The sequence below is a fragment of the Artibeus jamaicensis genome, unplaced genomic scaffold (assembly GCF_021234435.1).
Source record: "Artibeus jamaicensis isolate MK-2021 breed Jamaican fruit bat unplaced genomic scaffold, CSHL_Jam_final contig_519, whole genome shotgun sequence".
NCBI lineage: Eukaryota > Metazoa > Chordata > Mammalia > Chiroptera > Phyllostomidae > Artibeus > Artibeus jamaicensis.
The window spans coordinates 21,688,190-21,707,581 of record NW_026521871.1 but is presented as its reverse complement, the minus strand read 5'-3'; the positions used below and the strand labels follow the sequence as shown (position 1 = coordinate 21,707,581).

The following is a 19,392-nucleotide window of genomic DNA, read 5'->3' as shown; positions in this document are numbered from 1 at the left end:
TCCCAACAGGCTGCGCTCCGCCCGGCCACACATCTGGCAGTCTGCAGAAAGACTACACTTCCCAGAAGGTCCTGCAATGCGCAGGCGCATCAGTTACATACGCCACATCTTGCAAATTCGTGGGGGAAGCACTTAAGCGCGTACTACGTTTTCCAGAAGACCTTGCGGCGCGGTTGAGTACGGTGGCTGGAGACCTCGGGGAGTTAACCTTGCAGCACGTCGTCGCTTGTGGTTCTGGGCATCGCGCGGGTTTTCGCAACTCAGGCAGACAAGAGGCCCCTGCACTCCGCTCTCTGGCCATAAACTCCTTTCGTCTCTGAGCAGAGCGAGACGGGCCGGCCAGCGGGCTCTCACGATGGCCGCGAATGTGAGTGTCTCCCAGCCTGGTGGACCACACCCAGTCTGCCCCAGGTCTCGGGGCCTCCTTTTCCCCTCGGGGCGTCCTAGGTCCATTTTGCTTGTCTCGTCGGTGCGGCTGCCCCCCTGCTTCCCTCTGCATGCTGTATCTATGCCTTCTAGCAGCTAATCTGTTAATTTGTTTTAGCCTGTCCAGACTCCTTTTGTCCGTATTTCTTGGTCCACCTCTTCCTCGGGTCGCTAATTTGTGAAGAGGGAAACTCCGGAGGTGTTGCTTCGGACATTGGAATCTACTTGTGCTTGGCACCTCTCCGCAGCCCTTCCGTTCATTCCCAGTTACCGCGTAGGCCCTTGGAGTTTTCAAATTTGCGGAGCTGGATGTAACCTCAGAGAGGGGGCCAGTCCGCGGGAATTGGGGGAAGCCGATACCACCCAGGCGGAGCTGTCCAGCAGGGGACAGATAGGGCTTTCCGGGCAGTCAGTGAACTCCCCGCCCTAGGTGGGTATGCAAGGGGCTCAGGTTTGTTTGGGAGCGGAAGAGTTAGTAGCATTTACCTACTGCTGGACTTCTTGTCCTCCTAGTGTGGTTTCGGTTAGATCCTGAGTGAAGGTGATTTCTGTCAAAAGACTGCTGGCCTCTTGTCCCTGCAGCCAACCTTTCTCAAGTATCTTTCAACTTAAGCCCAACATTCATTTAGCAAACGAGTGCCCCCTTCCACCAGGGAGCTGTATATGGGAGAAGCTAGTGACTCACCACTCCCCTTCTCTATTGAAAGTGCTTCTGGAGCCAGCTGGGGAGCCCTGCCAGCCCAGACACTCCCTCCCTCCCTCCCTCCTTCTTTGGTGGAGTGCCCTACCCACTCTCTCCTGTCTTGTTAAACCCTCTTTCCAGGCCCCTTCTCTCTTCCAAGGGTCCCCTCCACCTCCCACACCCTTTGGGAGGCAGGGTTTATGTCATCCACAGCCCCAGTGTACTCTGCCCAGGTTAGAGTTGTGTTGGAAAGCCTTGAATGCTGCACCTAGAAAAGCCTCAGAGGTGGTCCATGAGACCCAGGGTCTGCCAGGGGAAAGGGTAGTCAGGAGAGACTGGCTTGCTCCCACAGGTGAACTCCTGTCTGCCCTCCACACCACCACCCTGTTTTACAGATGGGGAATTTCCCCAGCAGAGGAAGGCACTTGCACAGGTCTTGTAGCCGAGTTGGCAGGTTACGTTGTCGTGGGAGTCAGGCAGACCTGGAGGCAAATCCACTTTCCTCCTCTCTGTAGTTGTGTGGCTGTAATCTCTAGAGGGATGGGAAATTTAAGAAAGGTGTGCTTTCAATAGTGCCTGCTGTATAGTGGGTACTTAGTATGTGAAAAAAATATTCACAATCTAACATGGATGGTCCATGTAGTGGGCAGAGACCATCTTGGGTATGTTGGGACCTGACCTTTGCTGAGGAATGCAGTTGAATTTGGGTATCCTCTGTTGCCAAGTCTTTGTTGATTCATCTAGTGGCTGGGTATGTGTCTAGGGGAGGAGCCGCCCAGCCCTGGTGGTGAGGGAGCAGGGAGGTGACAGAATTCTTAATCAGTGTAATCACTGTCCTGTCATGGGCACAGCTTACTGTCTTCATTTTGTAAGTGAGTATACAGGATCAGGGAGGTAGAGCAACTACCCAGGGTTTCACAGCAAGTGATTTTCAGGCCTATGTGTTGACCTCTGTTCCCACCTCTTACTACCTTTGAGCCCAGAGTGCTGGGCTTGGGAGGGTTTGTTTCACCGAGGACACATAAAGGTATTCAACACACATTATGTAGCCAACATCCAGACGGCCTTGAAGGGAAGGAAGGAAGGCACAGGAGGGTGCCCCTCAGGCCAGGGGAGGTGTAAGCGTGAGTAGTGGGGAATGGGCAGAGGAAGTCTCCATCATCCTGTTCATTGGGAATTTGGTTCAGAATGTGGACTGGGTGTGTCCTGTTACTACCCAGCCTACTAGCTTAGCTGTTAACTCTGGAAGGTGGAGAGAGGGGCGTGTTGGCAGGAAAGGGGAACCGAAAGTTCCGGGTGATAGACATGTTCTGTGTTGTGGTTAGGATGCTGGTCAGGCGGGATTTACATTTGTCAAAATCCTCCAAACTGCACACTTAACATCTGTGTGTTTTTATCATATATAATTAAAACAAAAACAGTATAAATAGTGAAATTTAACTTATTTAAAGAAACTAATTTTTGTTCTTGTTTTTTTTCAGTATTCTAATACAAGTAACAGAAGAGAACATGTCAAAATTACAACTGACCCCCAGCCAGGCTTCCTACAGCGGCTGAGCGAGACCTCGGGTGGAATGTTTGTGGGGCTCATGACCTTCTTGCTCGCCTTCTACTTAATTTTTACCAATGAGGTAAAATGTTTAGGGTCCCATGGTGCAGAATGAGGATCCCTGTAGTGCCAGGGAGCAAAATTTATTTAATCCAAAGGCTGGATTTAATAATAAGGGCTTAGATTTTACAAAAGAGAGAAGGGGATACTGAATTAATCAGGTTTTTTTCTGTTGTGACCCCCCCTTACCCCCCACATACACACATAACTATGTGAAATAATGGGAAGTGAGGGGATAGGTTAACATACCTGAAATCCTGGGGGTAAACCAGCTTCAGGTATGGTTGGATCCAAGCATTCATGTTGGGTCGCCAGAAATCTCCATTTTTCTGTCTCTTGCCTGTGTTTCTCTGTTACGGATTTTTCTTTGGCAGACTTGTGTTGGTTAAGGAATTCCAGGATCATATAATCAGCTTAGCAACCACAGAGAACAAAGGAACCATATCCTTCTAAATGAATTTAGCAACAATTGGAAATCTCTTGAGTCCTGGCTTGGGTCTTGGTCCTCTCTCTCAACCAGTCCCTGTGGCCACTGAATACATGTACTGATTGGCTAGGCCTGGGTCACATGCTTTGGGCCAAAGTACTGATTGGCCCATATAAATCACATGGGCTGAGAGAAGGGGAGGGGAGGAGAAGACAGAGGAAAATGGGGGAAGGGGTACAGGGCAGACAGAACACCCGCTAGCTCCAATGTGGAGGCAGTGGGGTGGTGGGGAGAGGTCTGCCTGGGAAAGCAGGAATCTAGGGTTCAAGTCCCAACTCTGCCACTTGCTAGACTTCCGTTTTCTAACCATCAAATGGGAAGAGCAGTCTCAGTCCTCTCTGAGGCTCATGCGCCCTGAGACACTGTGTCAGGCTGTGCCTGACTTGTCGAAATTCTCACTACCCTTTGCTCACAGGGCCGTGCACTGAAGACGGCAACCTCCCTGGCAGAGGGGCTCTCACTCGTCGTGTCCCCCGACAGCATCCACACTGTGGCTCCCGAGAACGAGGGGAAGCTGGTGCACATGATTGGGGCCCTGCGGACGTCCAAGGTGCGTGTGGCGATGGTCGCTGACCCGTTGGAGGCTTGGGGCACGTCACTAGATTTTGTTTGGTTGAGGGTTTTGAAAACATGGACCTAGGAGATGGACACACAGGGCTGTGATTAGTGTCTGCACCACTCAGAAGCTGTGTGGATTCATCACTCCTAAATCTCAGGTCTTCTTGGGGAGAATAATTGTAACAAATTGGGGGGCCAGTTTTGAAGATTTGGTGGGATTAAGTAGCTGAAGTCCTGGCCTTGTGCCTGGCACGTGATGTGAACTTTACAAATAGGTACATTAATGATTATGGTTAGCATGTGGTCTAGTTCAAGGCTACAAAGGTACTCTGGTTATTCGACCCTTCTTGTCTGAGCACTAAATGCGGCACTGAGCACCAATGCCACCAAGCCACTGGGCCTTGCAGCTTGGGCCTTCGCTGGGAGGCCCATGTCACAGGCACTGGGTGTTCAGAACTTGGGACAAGCAGCTTCTCCTGGTTCTCCCACATGAGGCGACCACAGCGTTTCCATCCTGCCCCGTCCTCTGTACCTGTTTCCTTTCTAGTCCAGCTTCCCCCGAGCTGGGCGTTCTGGGCTGGTGTGCGTCTTGTTCTTTATTTACTTGGTTTTGGTTTGTTTGATTCTTTTTGAAGCTCTTGTCCGATCCAAACTATGGGGTTCACATTCCAGCTGTGAAGCTGCGGCGGCACGTGGAGATGTACCAGTGGGTGGAGACCGAGGAGTCCAGGTGAGGCGCCAGAGGGTGGCAGTCAGCTGGGGGTGGAGGAGGTGCAGATGTTAGGATAAAATGCAGGTAGCTTTCGTTTTGACATTTCTGCAATTAAAGTATAAAATCTTACTGTCAGAGAAATGTCCAGTTATCCTGAACTTATTAGTGAATGATCTTTTGTTTAAAGGGGGCAGAAATCTAATGCATAGTGGCCCAGAGAAGGGGGGATTGATTATCTCCTTTATCTGGAAAGTTCCACAGATGCCTGAGTTTAAGATATTACTGGTTCCACGCCACAATTTTTTCCCATGTGTTAATTCCATCTCCTCTCCCATAAGGGGACAGAAGTGGCTTCCAGATTTACATTCTGTCAGTTCTAACAAGTCTCAGGGGAGGCTCTTATTGGCCAGGGTTGGGTCAACCCCACCTGAGCCACATGGACTATGAGTTGAGGGGTGGGGAGGTGGCTGGGCAGCCAGGGCAGCTCAGCCTGGAGGAGGGCCGCTGCCGAAAGCCCCCACGGGGCTGTCCTGGGGCAGAGGGCACAGCCAGATCCATGAGCCCAGGGTGTGGGCCGAGACCCTTTGTGTAAGCAGGTGGAGGCAGATTTCAGCTCTAGATGAGAAAGCACTTTCTCCAGTCAGGGTCTTGGAGGGCTGGAGCAGGCTGTCTGCCAGGGAGTGAGCATCGTGTCTCTGGGCTGGTGCAGACAAGGCCTGCGCCGTTTGGACAGTTTGACAGGGCAGCCCCGAGTTGCTTCCAGCTGGACACGCTTTGAGATGGGAATGCCTCGAGTGATGGGCTGACTCTGGGCTGCTGTGCTTTCCCTGCAGGGAGTATACTGAGGATGGGCAGGTGAAAACAGAGCGGAGGTACTCCTACAGTGAGTATGGGCCCCCATCCTCAAGGGCCACGCCCCAGGCCCATGGGCACATGCTGGGCACATCCTTGCAGTGGGGAAGTCACAGAACCAGGCGTTGGGTCCCTGAGCGCTGGTCACAGAACCCTGCTCTCTCGTCCCTCCAGCGAGGCTCCAGGAGCTTCCCCTCATCCATGAAGCGGTCGTGGGCTTAGATAAGAGGACAAGGAGCTGGTCGGCCTTGAACATGTGACCACTCCTGCCACAGTTGCTGAGTTGTTCCCTTTTCCCACAACAGACCCTGAATGGAAGTCAGAAATCATCAACAGCAGAAACTTCGACCGAGAGATTGGCCACAAAAACCCTAGGTGAGGGCTGGGCCCTGGGCCTGAGTGTAGCCTCAGCTTTCTCATCTGAGTAATGGGGTTGAGCTACTTCTGCTTCATGAGTTGATTAGAGCATTGGATGTGTGGGCCACACTGTGGCCCGTGATGACCATGCTCTTTCTGGCACAAGTCTGGACACAGGGTAGGCAGCTCCTGTGTTGGGTGCTGGGAATACAGAGGCAAGATCCACACTACCCTCAAACAAGTCATGAATATAAGGCCTGGACCGAGTGCCTGAAGGGGTTTGCATGTACATTACAGCACCAGGGAAGCATTTGGCAGAAGTTTGCTGTGGGGGCAGGAGGACAATCAGGAAGGGCTTTCAGCAGGCGGCGGCATTTGATCTGGGCCTTTGTAGCAGCTGGGCAGAGAGGCTCGCTCAGGGGCATGGGGCTGGAGCAGGCCTAATGCTGAAGCACGCCTGGAGGGCGGGCTGCGTGCAGCCCCAGGGCAGGCTGTGCTGAAGGGCCTCGAGTGTACAGGGGGCACTACCTGGGGCCGGGAAGGGTCAGTGAGGGCTCGAGGTCCACGGAACGTCCATCCGATGGCTGGTGGTGGGTGAGACAGGCTGGTAGGGGTCCAGGCAGGAGGGTGTGAAGCTCTAGGGACAGGAGACAGAATGAGGGTGCACCATCCAGGGAAGAGGGACTCGAGCATCCAGGGAAAGGAGTTGCTGGTAAAGACAAGATATCTGCAGTGCCTGGGCTGGTCTGGACTTGCAGCATCCCCCTGGGCAGGGACCCTGCCAAGCCCAACCCTGAGGAACCCACACGGCTCCCACCTGGGGCCTCGCCGCACTGACTGCTCCCTCTCACCCACAGCGCGATGGCAGTGGAGTCATTCACAGCAACAGCTCCCTTTGTCCAGATTGGCAGGTTTTTCCTCTCGGCAGGTAAGTCTCTGGCCCGTTCGGGTGAGCCATTGCCAACCCAGAGGCTTTGTGCTTCCATTTGGCCACCTCCCAGGAGCCGCTGTTTCTCGTACTCAGCCCTTAGTGGGTAAGGGGGCCCCGCTGCCCTGGGAGTGGGATCAGCCAGCAGCTTTCCAAGGATCATGTTTTGGGCTGGGGCCAGAGGAAAGGCAAATCTGTAGGAGGCGGGGGCTTGTGTAGAACACTCCCACCCTGGGGAGATTTCTCTGACACCTGGATTATTCCAGAGAGTGACTGCCAGTCACTGTTGGGGTGCCGGTTCCTGTCTGACCAGACAGAGCCAAGGGCCCTTCCTTAAGCACCCCTTGAGTGAGCTGTAGAGACAAGGCTTCCCTGGGGGCTCCACCGCCGAGCCCCATGTGGCATCTAGGCTGTGCCAGGTAGTAGGTGGTTCATTGTAACCCCCACCCCCCAAATTATTTCAAAGTCAAGGGAAAAAGCAGTATCACCAGCCATAGGACCTCCTAGGGCTCTGTCCCTGAACTTAACCCAGAAAGGTGGGAGAGAAGATACTGAGGGCCCAAGGAGCCCAGGTGAGGGAGTAGAGGCTGGCAATTGGAGCTTGGCCAGTCTGCCGCCTGCTCTGTTGCTCAGCGAGTGCCTGCTGTGCCAGCCAGCCCTGGCCTCAGCTGGTCTCCATGCAGCTGAGAGCCAGGCTTGCACACAGATAAGCAGGCCCAAGGTAGAATGGGTACAGGGCCGAGACCATTCCCAGAGCTGTGGTCTCCGTTCCCTGCCTGGATGGAGACGGGACAGGGAAGGCTTCCTGGAGGCGGTGGAGACTGCAGTGGGGCTGGCACGGGAGCAGCAGAGGAGGAGATGGAGCTGTGGAACCCACTCTGTGTGTGGCGCGTGTGCGAAGGCCCCGAGGGGGTTGAGCCAGGAGGGAGCAGGTTGGTGAGGGTGTGGTGGGAAGGATGCCAGGCTGAGGGGTGTCTCAAACTGCACACCTTGTCTCTGGCCACCCTGTTCCTCTTAGGCCTCATTGACAAGGTCGACAACTTTAAGCCGCTGAGCCTATCCAAGCTGGAGGACCCGCATGTGGACATCATTCGCCGGGGAGACTATTTCTACCACAGTGAAAACCCCAAATATCCGGAGGTGCAGAGGGCCTTGGGCAGTTTGGAGAGCAGAGATCAGGCCCCATCCCCCAGTAATACATAGCGGTCAAGTTCTGGCTTAAGACTCTGATTTGGTTCAGTGGAGCCCACAGCTGCACTTGGCCGAGTGAAATTGGAGGGGGGAACATTCTAGGTGATGAACCACCTGGGTAAAGCTGTAGAGTCGGGAAAAGGGGGTGAATGTAGGGGGTCGACAGTGCCATGGACCCAGGCACAGGCTGGCTGCTCCTGGCCTCACCCACCCCCTTCTCTTCCACCCCCAGGTCGGAGACCTGCGCGTTTCCTTTTCCTATGCGGGGCTGAGCAGTGATGACCCTGACCTGGGCCCGGCCCATGTGGTATGTAGCCTCTGCGGCGCAGACTAAGGCAGGGCTTCCTGCTCTTGCTGGGCACGAACACAGGATGGTGTTGCGAATGTTGCTTTGGACCCTCCCTCTGGGAGCCGTGTTCATGTGCTTGTACTCACCCAGTTAGGCGCGCCCTTGAGCAGTCTGAGAGGTCTGTCCCCTGAAGCCATCCGTGGGTATCAGTTGACCCCAGGTGAAGAATTGTAGTTCTGGGGGACCTCATAATGATGCGTAATGAGAGTTCTCCCGATCACAGGTCGCTCCTCCTTCACTAGCCCCCAGTTTTTGCTCTACATGCTTGCTGTCACATTTCCGACCCTGTCGCGTATGTTCCACCCCCAGCCCAGACCCTGCTCCTGCCCAGGGGCCTTTGTGGGGCTCCACGTGGAGCGACTCTGGGAGCTCCAAGCAGCTCCAGCACCCCAGGCTGACGTGTGGAGTGAGAGGCTCAGGGACGGCTTGGGGCTCACTCGCTTCCGTATCAGACACAGTGTCGAGGGGTGCAGGGCCTGGGCTGGCTGGTCACCCCCTCAGTTCTAACGCTGAATTCTCTGACCAGGTCACGGTGATTGCCCGGCAGCGGGGTGACCAGCTAGTCCCATATTCCACCAAGTCTGGGGACACCTTGCTTCTCCTGCACCACGGGGACTTCTCACCAGAGGTGAGCGGCCAACTTCTGTGATGGAGGGACTGGTGTCTCTCTCCCTGGCACTTCATTCCTGTGGTTATTTAATAAGCACCGACGACTAGTGTCCGACCCAGTGCTAGGAGGCAAGGAGCAAAAGGAGTAAGCATCTCCCTGTGTGCCAGGCTGTGCTGGGCGCAGCAGTGGGCAGAAGGCTTCCAGTCTTGTGGGGGAGAGACACTCAGGAGTAAAACAAGTAAGGGCGCCTTGCGCTGGCTGTCATGAAGGAGAGAGGATGGTTTGGGATGAACAGGCATGACAATAGGACATCTGCTCTGACGGTGGGAAGGAAGGCCTCTCTGAGTGATGTTTCTGCTAAGTGCCAAGCGAAGAGAAGGTGTCGATGCTGGAAGTAGTCCAGGCAGGTCAGAGTTTGCCTTGGTGGGGCATTAGGAGCGCCCGTGTGGCCACTGCCCAGGGAGAGGGGTCAGGGGAGCAAGGCTGCAGAGCGGACAGGGGCCCCTCAGCATTTGGGGGGCAGTGAAGGGATTTGAGCAGAGTCCAAGGACTGGATGAGGGTGGCACAAGGGAGGGTCACACGTCACCTGAGTTCCAAGGAGACGGGGTTTAAAGCTGTACTGATTATGATTAGATCCATTGCATGCCTAAAGTTAGCCACTTTCTCTAGGAAGGAAATCAGTCCTTTACAGAAAGACATGGCTTTTACACTGTTGATGAACACAGTGTACCACTCGTACATTCTGTGCTTTGAATAGGATTGCTGGGCCTTGCATCCAGAAGGGTTTGAATGGGTAAGGGCAGCAGGCAGGTGTCAGGGCTTAGCTGGGACCCTTTTGACCCTATTCTTAAGCCCTAAGCTGTCATCCCTCTCACTTTAGCCCCAGGCCCCGGCGAGTTGCATGGGCCCAGCCCTCTCTAGCCAGGACCAGAGTGTGGCTGGGCTGAAGCCCAGGAGCCGGATTGCCAATCTCAGGGTGGGGCTGCCACCTCCCAGCCTGGCAGGGCATGAGTCACCCTTTCCTCCAGCAGCTGTCAGGGCCACCTGGGGCATTTCTGAAATTAGGAGGCCCTGTCCAGGCCTTTCCCTCTGTCCCAGAGCTCCAGCCGGGTCCCCAGGCTTCCATCCTCTTGCAGGTAGAGGCCCAGGTCTCAGAGCTCTCCCCCTACAGAGGCACGGTGGTGCTCACGGCTCAGGCCACTCCCCCTTAGGGAAGGCTGTGACGGAGCAGATGGGTGGAGCTTCCTGATCACCCTGCGCCTCCAGCACAGGCTCTGGGGTCTCTGCCGAGTGAGGAGAGAAGGCTCAGAGCCATGGAGGCGGCCCCGGGCCCTGCAAAAGCCGGGCCCAACCCTGCGAGTTGGGAGGTCCAGATTTGAGTCCCGGGGACAGGAGAGTGCAGTGTGGACAAGCAGGGGCACTGGAGACAGGCCCCGATCAAGCTCTGCTCTGCCTTCTGCTGGCTGTGGCACCTGGAGCCTGACCCCCTCTGTGAAGTGGAGATTTAAAAGGAGATGATTATTGTAATTATCCCTACCTTATGTGGTTGTTGTAAAGATTATCCATTCAGTGTGTTTTTACTCAGCACCAGGAACATAGGGACAGAACAGACGTGACCCCTGTCCTCAGGCTTGCAGCTTGGTTAACTTTCGGGTGAGACCCTGGGTGTGTTACTTGTCCCCTCAGAGCCTCAGTTTCCTCATCTGTAAAGTGAAGTGTGCCTACCTCGTCAAGCTTTTTTGCGGATTGAATAATGTAAAGCACCCAGGACAGTGACTGATAAATAGTAGGCCATGAATGTTAGCTCTCATGCTGTTACCACAGATGACGATAAGGTAGGCTCTCTGAGGAGAGGTCCTTTAAGCCCGCGCTGGCAGACCGTGCAGGAGCTGGCCAGGCATGGCTGCAGGCAGGCGTGCTCTCAGCACAGCGGCGAAGGCCCCGAGGCAGGACGACGCTTGGCTTGGTCTCCGAAAGGCAGCCATGGGGCTGGGGCACAGGCTGCGGCATGGAGGAGGTGGTGGCAGTGGCAGCAGCAGGGAGGCCGGTGGGGAGGAGGTTGCTGCGGAGGTCCTGGTGAGGGAGTGTGATGGTGAGAGAGGGTTTGAGGCAGTGGGGACAGCTGTTGACAGGACTTGCTGATGACCTGCATGGGAGGTGGTGAGGGCAGGAACAAGGCAAGTGTGCCACCCAGATTTCGGCTTGTGCAGGTGGGTGGGTGCTACCATTTGCTGAGATGCAGGTGATATGGAAGAACAGGTTGGGGTGGAAGCGCCAGTGTCGGCCAGTGTTGGATGTGGCAGGACATGGAGATGTCACACAGGCGGTGGGTGGGGCACAGCGGGGAGGACCTGGGAGGTGCCACGGCGGCAGCCTAAGAGAGGCGCAGATGTGTGGGTGGATTTCCTGGTGAGAGAGTGTAGGCTGAGGCAGCTGGAGAATTTCAGCATGTAGGGGACGGTAAGAGGGAAGGAGTAGCCCGGGAGACTGAGAAGGACAACCTGAGAAGCAGGAGGGAAACCAGGACGGGGTTGTCCCACTCTCCTGGGAGAGAGACGCCACGAGCAGCGTCCCAGGTTAAGTCGGGTACCATACACGGAGTGGTTTCCGTAGCACCTGGCAGGCACAAACGTCCCAGTCACGGATGTTGGCAAATGACCCCAGAAAGGTACTGCTGTGGTGTCAGGGAGAGTCAAGTTCCTTCAAGATGGGCTAAAGACTTTTTTTTAAATCCTCACCTGAGGACATTTTTTCATTGCTTTTAGAGAGGGAAAGGGGGAGAGAGTGAGAGAGAAACATCGACTGGTTTGCCTTCGCACATGTGCCCCAACCCAGGATCAAACCCACAACCAGGGTATGTGCCCTGACCGGGAGTTGAACCCACAACTTTTCTGTTTATGGGAGATGCTCCAACCAACTGAGCCACACCAGCCAGGACAAGATGTTGGGCTAAGGGCTCTTGAAGGAGGTGGGCTGTGATCTGAGGAGGGCCCATGCCTTCCACAAAGATCCGTATGTACACCCTGCCCTCCTGTACCAGGCTGGGGAGGTGCATACACCCGCGTGGGAGGTGTGCCCTTGTCTCCCTCTGGTCCGTTCAGAAATGGCCAGGGTCTGCTGCAGGGGCGTGGCCCCCTCAGCCACCTGGCCTGCCAGCTGGGCAGGCCGGCGGGCGACCCCCTCAGACAGGAGGTGTAACACCACATTACCCCTTGTCCTGCAGGAGGTGTTTCTGAGAGAACAGAAGAGCAATTCCATGAAGACGTGGGGCCTGCGGGCTGCCGGCTGGATGGCCATGTTCACGGGTATCAGCCTCATGACTCGGATCCTCTACACCCTGGGTAGGTGGGAAGGGACGGGCGGGGAGCCTTGCCCGCCCTCTGAATGCCCCAGCTTCCTCCAGGCTTCTCACACCGTCCTCTGTCAGCCTTTCTCCCCAGTGGTGTGCGCCCTGGGGCCCGAACTGGGCCTTGGGTCCATGTCTGAGTCCCCACTCCATAGCCTTGAGATGGCTGAGCAGAGAAAGGCAGGCAGGGGAGACGGGATGTCTCAGGGGTGAGGGCAGAGTGGATGCCCATCCTGGGAAGCTGGCCTACTGGGGATCTGGCTCCGCTTCGTCCACTCCTTTGCTCATTCCTTCTTCCCTTCGTCCCACGGCTGAGTAGCCATGGTGAGGAGGCTGGCCAGCCTTTGCAGTGGGCCTGAAATCTGATGTCAGAGCGCTCTGAACCCTTAAGCTGTCCTTCGTCCTGTCTCAGCTTCAGTTACTTCACACCTGATTTGTAGTTTTATGAAATGTTTGGCAAATAGGAATCACTAAAAAATTGTTATACTTCACTCCCCACCCGAAAAACCGGGCTAGATTTGGGCTAGCCAGCAATTGTGGGACCCAAGGGAGAGTTTGCTGGGCTGCTCCCCTGGTCCACGGTTGGCACCAGTGAGCCCCGCAGTTGCCTAAGCGCCCTGGGCTGGTTCAGGACTGAGCGTCCGGGCTGATTGAGTAAGCGATGGGTCAGACTGTTGCAACAAGAGGTTGGGGCTTCAGAGGACTTTCCATCTGAGCCTTTACCCCAGTGTGTCTCTGCCCAGTCGGTGATTCTGTCAGCCTTCTCTGGGCCTCATCAAACCTCTCTCCCACTTACCCATGCCAGCTGGGGAGAGGTCTGGGCACACATATCTCAGACTCTCAGAGCTGGGGGGGGCCTGCCCGCCTCATTTTACGGATGGGAGAACTGAGGTGCAGGGAGGGGAAGGACACTTCCCCAAGGTTTTCTTTGGACAGCTGAAGTGTACTCGGGAAGGCCAGCTGCATCTTGGGCGCCATTCAGGAGATCCGAGTTTGAACAGAAGACTCCATTCTTCTCCTCTGTGCTGAGCCCATCGCGGTTGTGTGATCTGGACGGGCTGTCTCCCCTCTTGGGGAGTCCGCATTACTAAGATGAGGAGGTTGGAGTCTATCTCAGATGGCTCTTCTCTGATTCTCCCCTGTCTGGAATGCTGACATTGCAGACTCAGAACAGACTTCAGAGTGGGGTCTGAGTCTCCATGGAGACACCCGAAGTGCAGGTGGAGTGATTCGGGAACTGCGGTGAAAGCACCCGTTCACCAAGAACTTACCACTTGCCCGGGGTGTGCCAGGCGTCGTTCTGAGCCCTGCAGACCACAGTGAGGAGGACGGACAAGGCCCTCAAACGATGGCTTAGAGCTCTGGGCTTCGACAGTCCTGAGTTTAAATTCTGGCTCTAGTGCTTTCTGGCTGTAGGACTTTGGGTGTGTTGAACTCTCTGGGCCTTAGTGACCTTGTGGGTAAAATGAGGTAAAGAATAGCATTGGCCTTATAGAACGGGCCCGAGGGTTTGAGGCGGTACACACAGTGCCTGACACCTGGCCACCGCTCAAAAACATGAACTCCGCTCAGTGTGAGGGCAGTGGGGTGCTTGCTCCCTGAGTAGACAGAGGTGAGCTACAAAGTGGTCTGTAGGGCGCTGGAGCCACAGCAGGGCACTGGGGCTTGCTTTGCCAACCCAGTGGCACCAGCCCACTGGGGCCTCCTGGGAACTGAGCGAAGATTCCCCAGTGGACAGCAGCCATGGGATGCCATCGTGGAGGTGAGACAGGTCAGAGACAGCGATGGATCCAGCTGGGTCTTAGATTTCATCATGTGGGGCCAGTAGCCTGTGAGATGCTCGAGGTGGAGGCGGCTGAAGCTAATTTGTTTCCCTGTGTCCCTGCACAGAGCTGGCACGTAGATAATTGGTAAGGATCTGCTGCCTGGATGAACAAACACCTCCAGGAATGGCTGAGGGGCCTGAATAGGCATCTGTAGAATGGTCTGTCCCGCCTCCTGTGTTGGTAAAAGCAAATGGCATTTGCTGCTGCTGCAGTCAAATGTCTTTACATTGTCCTCAGTCTGGTTTCGCCGTACAGTTCAGTATTTGCCAAGCGCTTGCCTGCGAGGGCGACTTTGCTCTCAAGTCCCCCTGCCCGCCACGGATGAAAGTAAACACTGCTGAGATATGATCTGCTTGGGGAGGAGAGGTGGCCAGTCTCTCAGAGGAAAAAGGCTTGGAGCCCCTTCCTCCAGGGGTTTTTTGGGTTGTAATACACAGGAATACAGGGCAGCAAGGGTCAAACAGTAGATAACATTTCAAAGAAATCTGAGGGCTTAGTCTGAGTCAGAACCTGTCAGGAAGGGGGTTTGCAGAAACTTTGGGAGACATACTCATTTCCTGCTTGGACCCTTAACATAAATGAAAGTACTCTTAGCAAATCAGGCTTCACAGTATTTTTAGGAATTCTTTCTTATGCCAGGTTTCTCCCCACAGATACCACTCAAGCAAGGCAAGGAGCTGCACTCCCTCCCCATCAGGTTTTCAGGCTCAAGTGGATTAGAGCCAGGAAGCACTTCTCCCAGAGGACATGGGGACTTGGGCTATGTCCCATAGCCACTGGGCAAGGGTCTATTGCGCCCTCTTTGTTGCAGCCCCCCAGGTCCTTCCATGATGGCCTCCCAAGTGATCATGTCTGGCTTAGGTTGCCCCTCTCTCTGTGAGGAGTCTTACCCGTCATTGACTTCCGACCATGCTTTGGGGGCGGGGAGAGGAAACTGAGGCAGCATCTGCTACCAGAGACCAGCTTTTGTCTCCTGTGGCTCGCATTCCGGAGGTCACTCGCTCATCCTTAGCCAGGGAGGGTAGTTACAATTCCTGAAACCAGGCAGAGCAGTCCCCAACACTTGCCTCCTCCCTGGAGCGGTGCAGGGCCACACAGCTTGGGAGTGCGCGCTCCCCTTGTGGATCCTCGGCCCTTCACAGCAGGGTATTTTTGCCTTCCACCACTGACCTTCTTTCTGTCCTCACCTGGCAGCAAGGGCCCACCCTCGTCTAGAGAGGGGAACTGTCTGGTGACTTGAGACACAGAGCGTGGTGTCCTCGGAAGCCTCACTGCCTTTTTCTTTCCCACAGTGGACTGGTTTCCTGTCTTCCGCGACCTGGTCAACATTGGCCTGAAGGCGTTTGCCTTCTGCATGGCCACCTCGCTGACACTGCTGACTGTGGCTGCTGGCTGGCTCTTCTACCGGCCTCTGTGGGCTCTCTTCCTTGGCTGTCTGGCCCTGGTGCCCATCATCGTTGCTCGGACACGGGTGCCAGCCAAAAAGCTTGAGTGAAACAGGACCTGGCACCCACCCAACATCCACGTGAGCTTCAGGATCTGGCGTACCCCCCACTTCCCTGACCCTGCTGCACACCAGCGCACGAGTGCACATGGGTTGTGGATTCTGCACCTGCTCTGCTCTTCAAGGAGCCAGCCTTGGTGGCGTGGCCGCATGTCGGGTTTGGTGTTCGTCTGCTAACGTCTCTTCACCCCCTTTCTTACCAGTAAGCAGCCTCGATGGGCAGAAGGCAGCTCCTCTCTGGCAGCGTGACAAGTGTTCCGCTTGTTTCCTCCCCTTCTCTGGGGACTGTGTGTGGTTGGTTCTCCTGCTTCATTTAGCTGATGTCTGCAGATGTCAAGGCGACACAGACCTGCTGCCTTACCCCTTACTGCCTCCCACCCTCGAAGATGAGTGCCAGGGCTCTGCCACAGCCACTAGCCACACCCTGGATGCTACAGGCCACCTGCATCAGCTGTCTCTGGTCAGTACTGGATTGCCAGGAGACTAAGCCCATATCCTCCAAAGCCAATGTGTGGATAGAACTTGATTTGGTTTTTCAAACAGAAAACCTACTGGAGATGTGGAAGAAATTGGACATTTGTTGGCTTTACACTCCTTTTATGGTTTGGCAGAATCTTTTTAGTGTATGGGATCTCCAAAGGCCCTGAGTTTTCATGGCTTCACTTCATGTGGGCTTTAGGGTTGCTTTGTCTACCCTAAGAGGGAGTTGTTTGAAATAAGATTTGAAAAGCAAAACAGAAAACCTGAATGATGAACATTTCAGACTTACAGAAAAAGACACCCTTTAACTTGTTAGCTGAAGTTAATTCAGATCACAGAAAAGTGTTAAATGGGGATGTGACTTACACATGGTTTAAAAACAAAAAAAACGTTACCATTGTCAGTGTTCTGAGTCGCTGGGAAGCTTTAAGATGCTTTTGAAACATGCGTTAGCAAAAGGATTTTTTTCCTCTGGGAGGGGGTGGGGAATCTCTGTTAGAGTAAAGCGTTTCCTTTCACCCTCTGGCCTCAGACACTACCTATGTACTTGAAGATAGTTTTGAGTTTTTAGTCAACCATCAAAGGAAAAAGCTGGGGAAAGGTTGGAAGCTTCATTATCCTACACTCCTTCCGAGTGACCCCTCAAAATCAACACTTAGCAGCCTCAGGCTTGCTGTGGATTTGAATGTGCTTGTCTGGCCCTGTCCCTTCATCGTGAGAGCACTTTCTGACATTAGCAGCCAGGCCTCCAGGGGCTGCTTCTGAGATTCATTTTATCTGTCGGTCAAAACCTACCCATACTTAATTCACGCATTTCCTAAGTTCCCCAATTACTCTCACATCCTTTGGAAGATTAAGTTGTAACCTTGATGTCCTGAAAGAGTCTTTGTATTCTCTTTTATCTTTTCACTACTTGGAAATTGTTCTGCCTCGCTGGGAGTGGTTGCTTTAGGAAGTAAGTACTTGGTAGTTGAACAGGGGTCAGAACTTTAGGAAATAGCGACCTAATAATTTCTCCTGTTGTCCTGGTGTATCTGGGCCACAGAGATGCTTTGTGGCAAAGACAGCAGGGCCCAGAGATGATTTCTGTGTTTAAGGACCGGAACAGGTCACTGCTGTTCGCCATGGGCTGTTCCAGTTCATCCCGAGTCCTCACAGAATGCGTTTGGAAAACAGTGTGACAGGACGACGGCTGCGTACAAAGCCCTGGGATTTGGTCTTTGAGATTCTTCCCAGCACAGACTCCAAATTACTGCCAATTTCAAGTGTTCTTTAGGAGCAAAATGATGTTAATATTTGACACATTTGAAAAATTGTGCAATTTGTATTACCTTTGTATTTTTGATAGGAAATCAAAATAAATTTCTAAATTTCTTTTACAGGACCTCGTCATTATCCCTTTTGGTTTCGTATTCTTTCTGAAATTTCTATCATAAAAGAATTGAGCCGTAAAATTTAGTAAAAGCTGTATGAATTTTAGATTCAGTTGTAAGTTGTTTTTAGTGGTTAAAATAGGTTTTTTTAAAAAAAGGGCAACTCTGTATTTCTAGCATTTAGAAGTCTTACATACCAAAGTTGACTGTTTTGGATGGAGTTAAAGTGAATGACTCATACTTCACCCATCCTCAGAATGTGCTATAAGAAAGACAGGGGATGGAATCACCGTCCAATGCGGTGCACACGGCATCCTTGGCGTTGGGTTGGCACAGACCTGAATTCCAACCCCAAGTCCCCCACCCATGGGCTGTGTGACGTTGGGAAGATCAGTGCTCTCTCGAGCCAGTTTCCTCACCTGTAAAATGAGGACAGTACCATTCTCATACCAGTCTGCTATGAGGACTAACTGGGAGAAAGCCCACGAAACGCCAAACACATCTGACACTTTCATTCCTCTTGCCTCCTGTTCTGCAGCAGTTGACTGCTGCTAATCATCCACTCAGAAGCTAGCAATTTGTATAGTTGGTTTTTTTACTACAAGATTTGAAGCAGGTGATAACTGTCCAAAACCTATTCTTGTATTTCTCAAAACTGAATGTTTTATATAACTTCCACAATACCCCATAGGAGTTGACATCTGCCTGAAAAACAAAGTTACTTCTGCAGAGACAGAGTGATGCTCGACTAAACTCCCAGAAAACAAGTCGCTTATTTCTGGGAGAAGGGCTACGGTGCAGGAAGAGTGAGGCGCTGCAGTTTCCGTGGCAACCTGTTTGTTTCTCAACAAGAGCCTCCAGCCAGGCTTGTGTGCATGAGTCACACCCCAAGTGTTTTGTTTCCCTGGGATAAAGCTGATTCATAATGGCTCCTGTCGATGATGAAATAGTACCTCCTTGCTTAAACATAGGAAAAAAAACCCCTGTGTGTGTGGTAAGTTCCCAGCCTATGTGAAAACAAAGTCTTATCTTTAATGTGGCCTCAACGTGTGTACAAACCACTGTCACTGTGTGTTCTTCGCTGACAAAATCTGAAAGAAAATGTACAGCTGAGCCTTATTAGATAAATGCTTTATTTTTTCTCAAAATGTTATTTCTCCTGAATATCTACAGTGCATAGACCTTTAGGAAATTTATCCAGTACTGAACAGATTCTGTTTTAACAATGATCCACTTTTACTAGTATTTACTTCTGAGAGCTTTGCCTTTTTCATCTTCCTGATTTGGGTTCTTAATTCTAGTCTTCTGTCATCATGAAATGTGGCTTTAAAAAGTAGGTCCCAACAACCCACAATCTGCGATGACCTGTGCTCGCCACACTATGAGGGGACAGCATTCAGCAGCATTAGTACCCCTGACGGAGGGAAAGCGAGCGGCCTGCAGAGAGAGGGTCTGCAAGACAGGCAAGAGCACAAACGTGTGACAGGTGACGAGTCTGCCTGGAAAGGCCTGGTGCATTCCTCATGGGCCATGGTCTGAAAATTTCCCGGTGGTTTCTGTAAAAAAAAACCTCACTTCCCAAAATGGCAGAACCAAGTCTCGGTGCAGGAGGGTCTCTCCAGGGAGGGTTCTGTAGCTCAAGGCACAGGGTACAGGAGCAGAAAGCTCTGAAGGCCGGCCCTGTGCAGAGTGGTTATGACACGGTCCGGGCCCGGACCAGACCTGCAGCCCCACCTCAACCTGACCTTCTGTCCCTGGGATCCTTGTCTGCCCCACACGATGCCCGTTTGCCTTCTCAGCGGAGACACTGCCAGCCCAGGCCTGGGCATCCCCGGCAGCACGTGCGGGGCTGGTGGGGCACAGCCTATCACGAGGCGGCCACTCATCAGAGCCTCTCAAACGGGAACAGGTGGGAAGCCGCCGCCTTTTCCCTTCTGGCTTTCTTAGGGCACTTTGCCGTCTGCTCTTCCTTAGCCTCTCGGTTTTGGGGCCAGGAAGCAGCCAGGATCTTGGCCGTTTCTGCCTGAGAGCTGGTTCCTTCCTCTTCATCGGAAGAGAGTCCACCTTCCACTTTGGGGGCAACTGCTGCCTCACTCTGGAG

At 53.5% G+C, this 19,392-nt stretch overlaps 2 protein-coding genes across 2 annotated transcripts in view; one reads left to right on the top strand and one right to left on the bottom strand.

Moving 5' to 3' along the window:
- The first annotated feature begins 116 nt into the window (after nt 1-116).
- Nucleotides 117-17,313, top strand: TMEM43 (transmembrane protein 43). The gene is made up of 12 exons (XM_037139370.2): nt 117-367; nt 2,590-2,739; nt 3,620-3,754; nt 4,398-4,492; nt 5,308-5,357; nt 5,632-5,701; nt 6,541-6,611; nt 7,630-7,751; nt 8,035-8,109; nt 8,678-8,779; nt 11,986-12,103; nt 15,227-17,313. The coding sequence occupies exons 1-12, from the start codon at nt 356-358 to the stop codon at nt 15,427-15,429; spliced, it is 1,203 nt and encodes a 400-aa protein (XP_036995265.1). The 5' UTR covers nt 117-355; the 3' UTR covers nt 15,430-17,313.
- A 1,006-nt stretch (nt 17,314-18,319) lies between these two features.
- XPC (XPC complex subunit, DNA damage recognition and repair factor) overlaps nt 18,320-19,392 on the bottom strand; it is a 40,356-nt gene continuing 39,283 nt past the window's right edge. The window contains exon 16 of the mRNA XM_037139369.2: nt 18,320-19,386. Within this exon, the coding sequence (XP_036995264.2) occupies nt 19,177-19,386 (210 nt within the window). The 3' untranslated portion in view covers nt 18,320-19,176. The remainder of the gene's footprint in view (nt 19,387-19,392) is intronic.

What these genes read in the sequence shown, in the direction of transcription:
- TMEM43 (XM_037139370.2), top strand. An exon ending in ACTTAATTTTTACCAATGAG is followed by an intron (nt 2,740 to 3,619) that starts GTAAAATGTTTA and finishes CTTTGCTCACAG; the next exon opens with GGCCGTGCACTGAAGACGGC. An exon ending in AAAACCCCAAATATCCGGAG is followed by an intron (nt 7,752 to 8,034) that starts GTGCAGAGGGCC and finishes TTCCACCCCCAG; the next exon opens with GTCGGAGACCTGCGCGTTTC.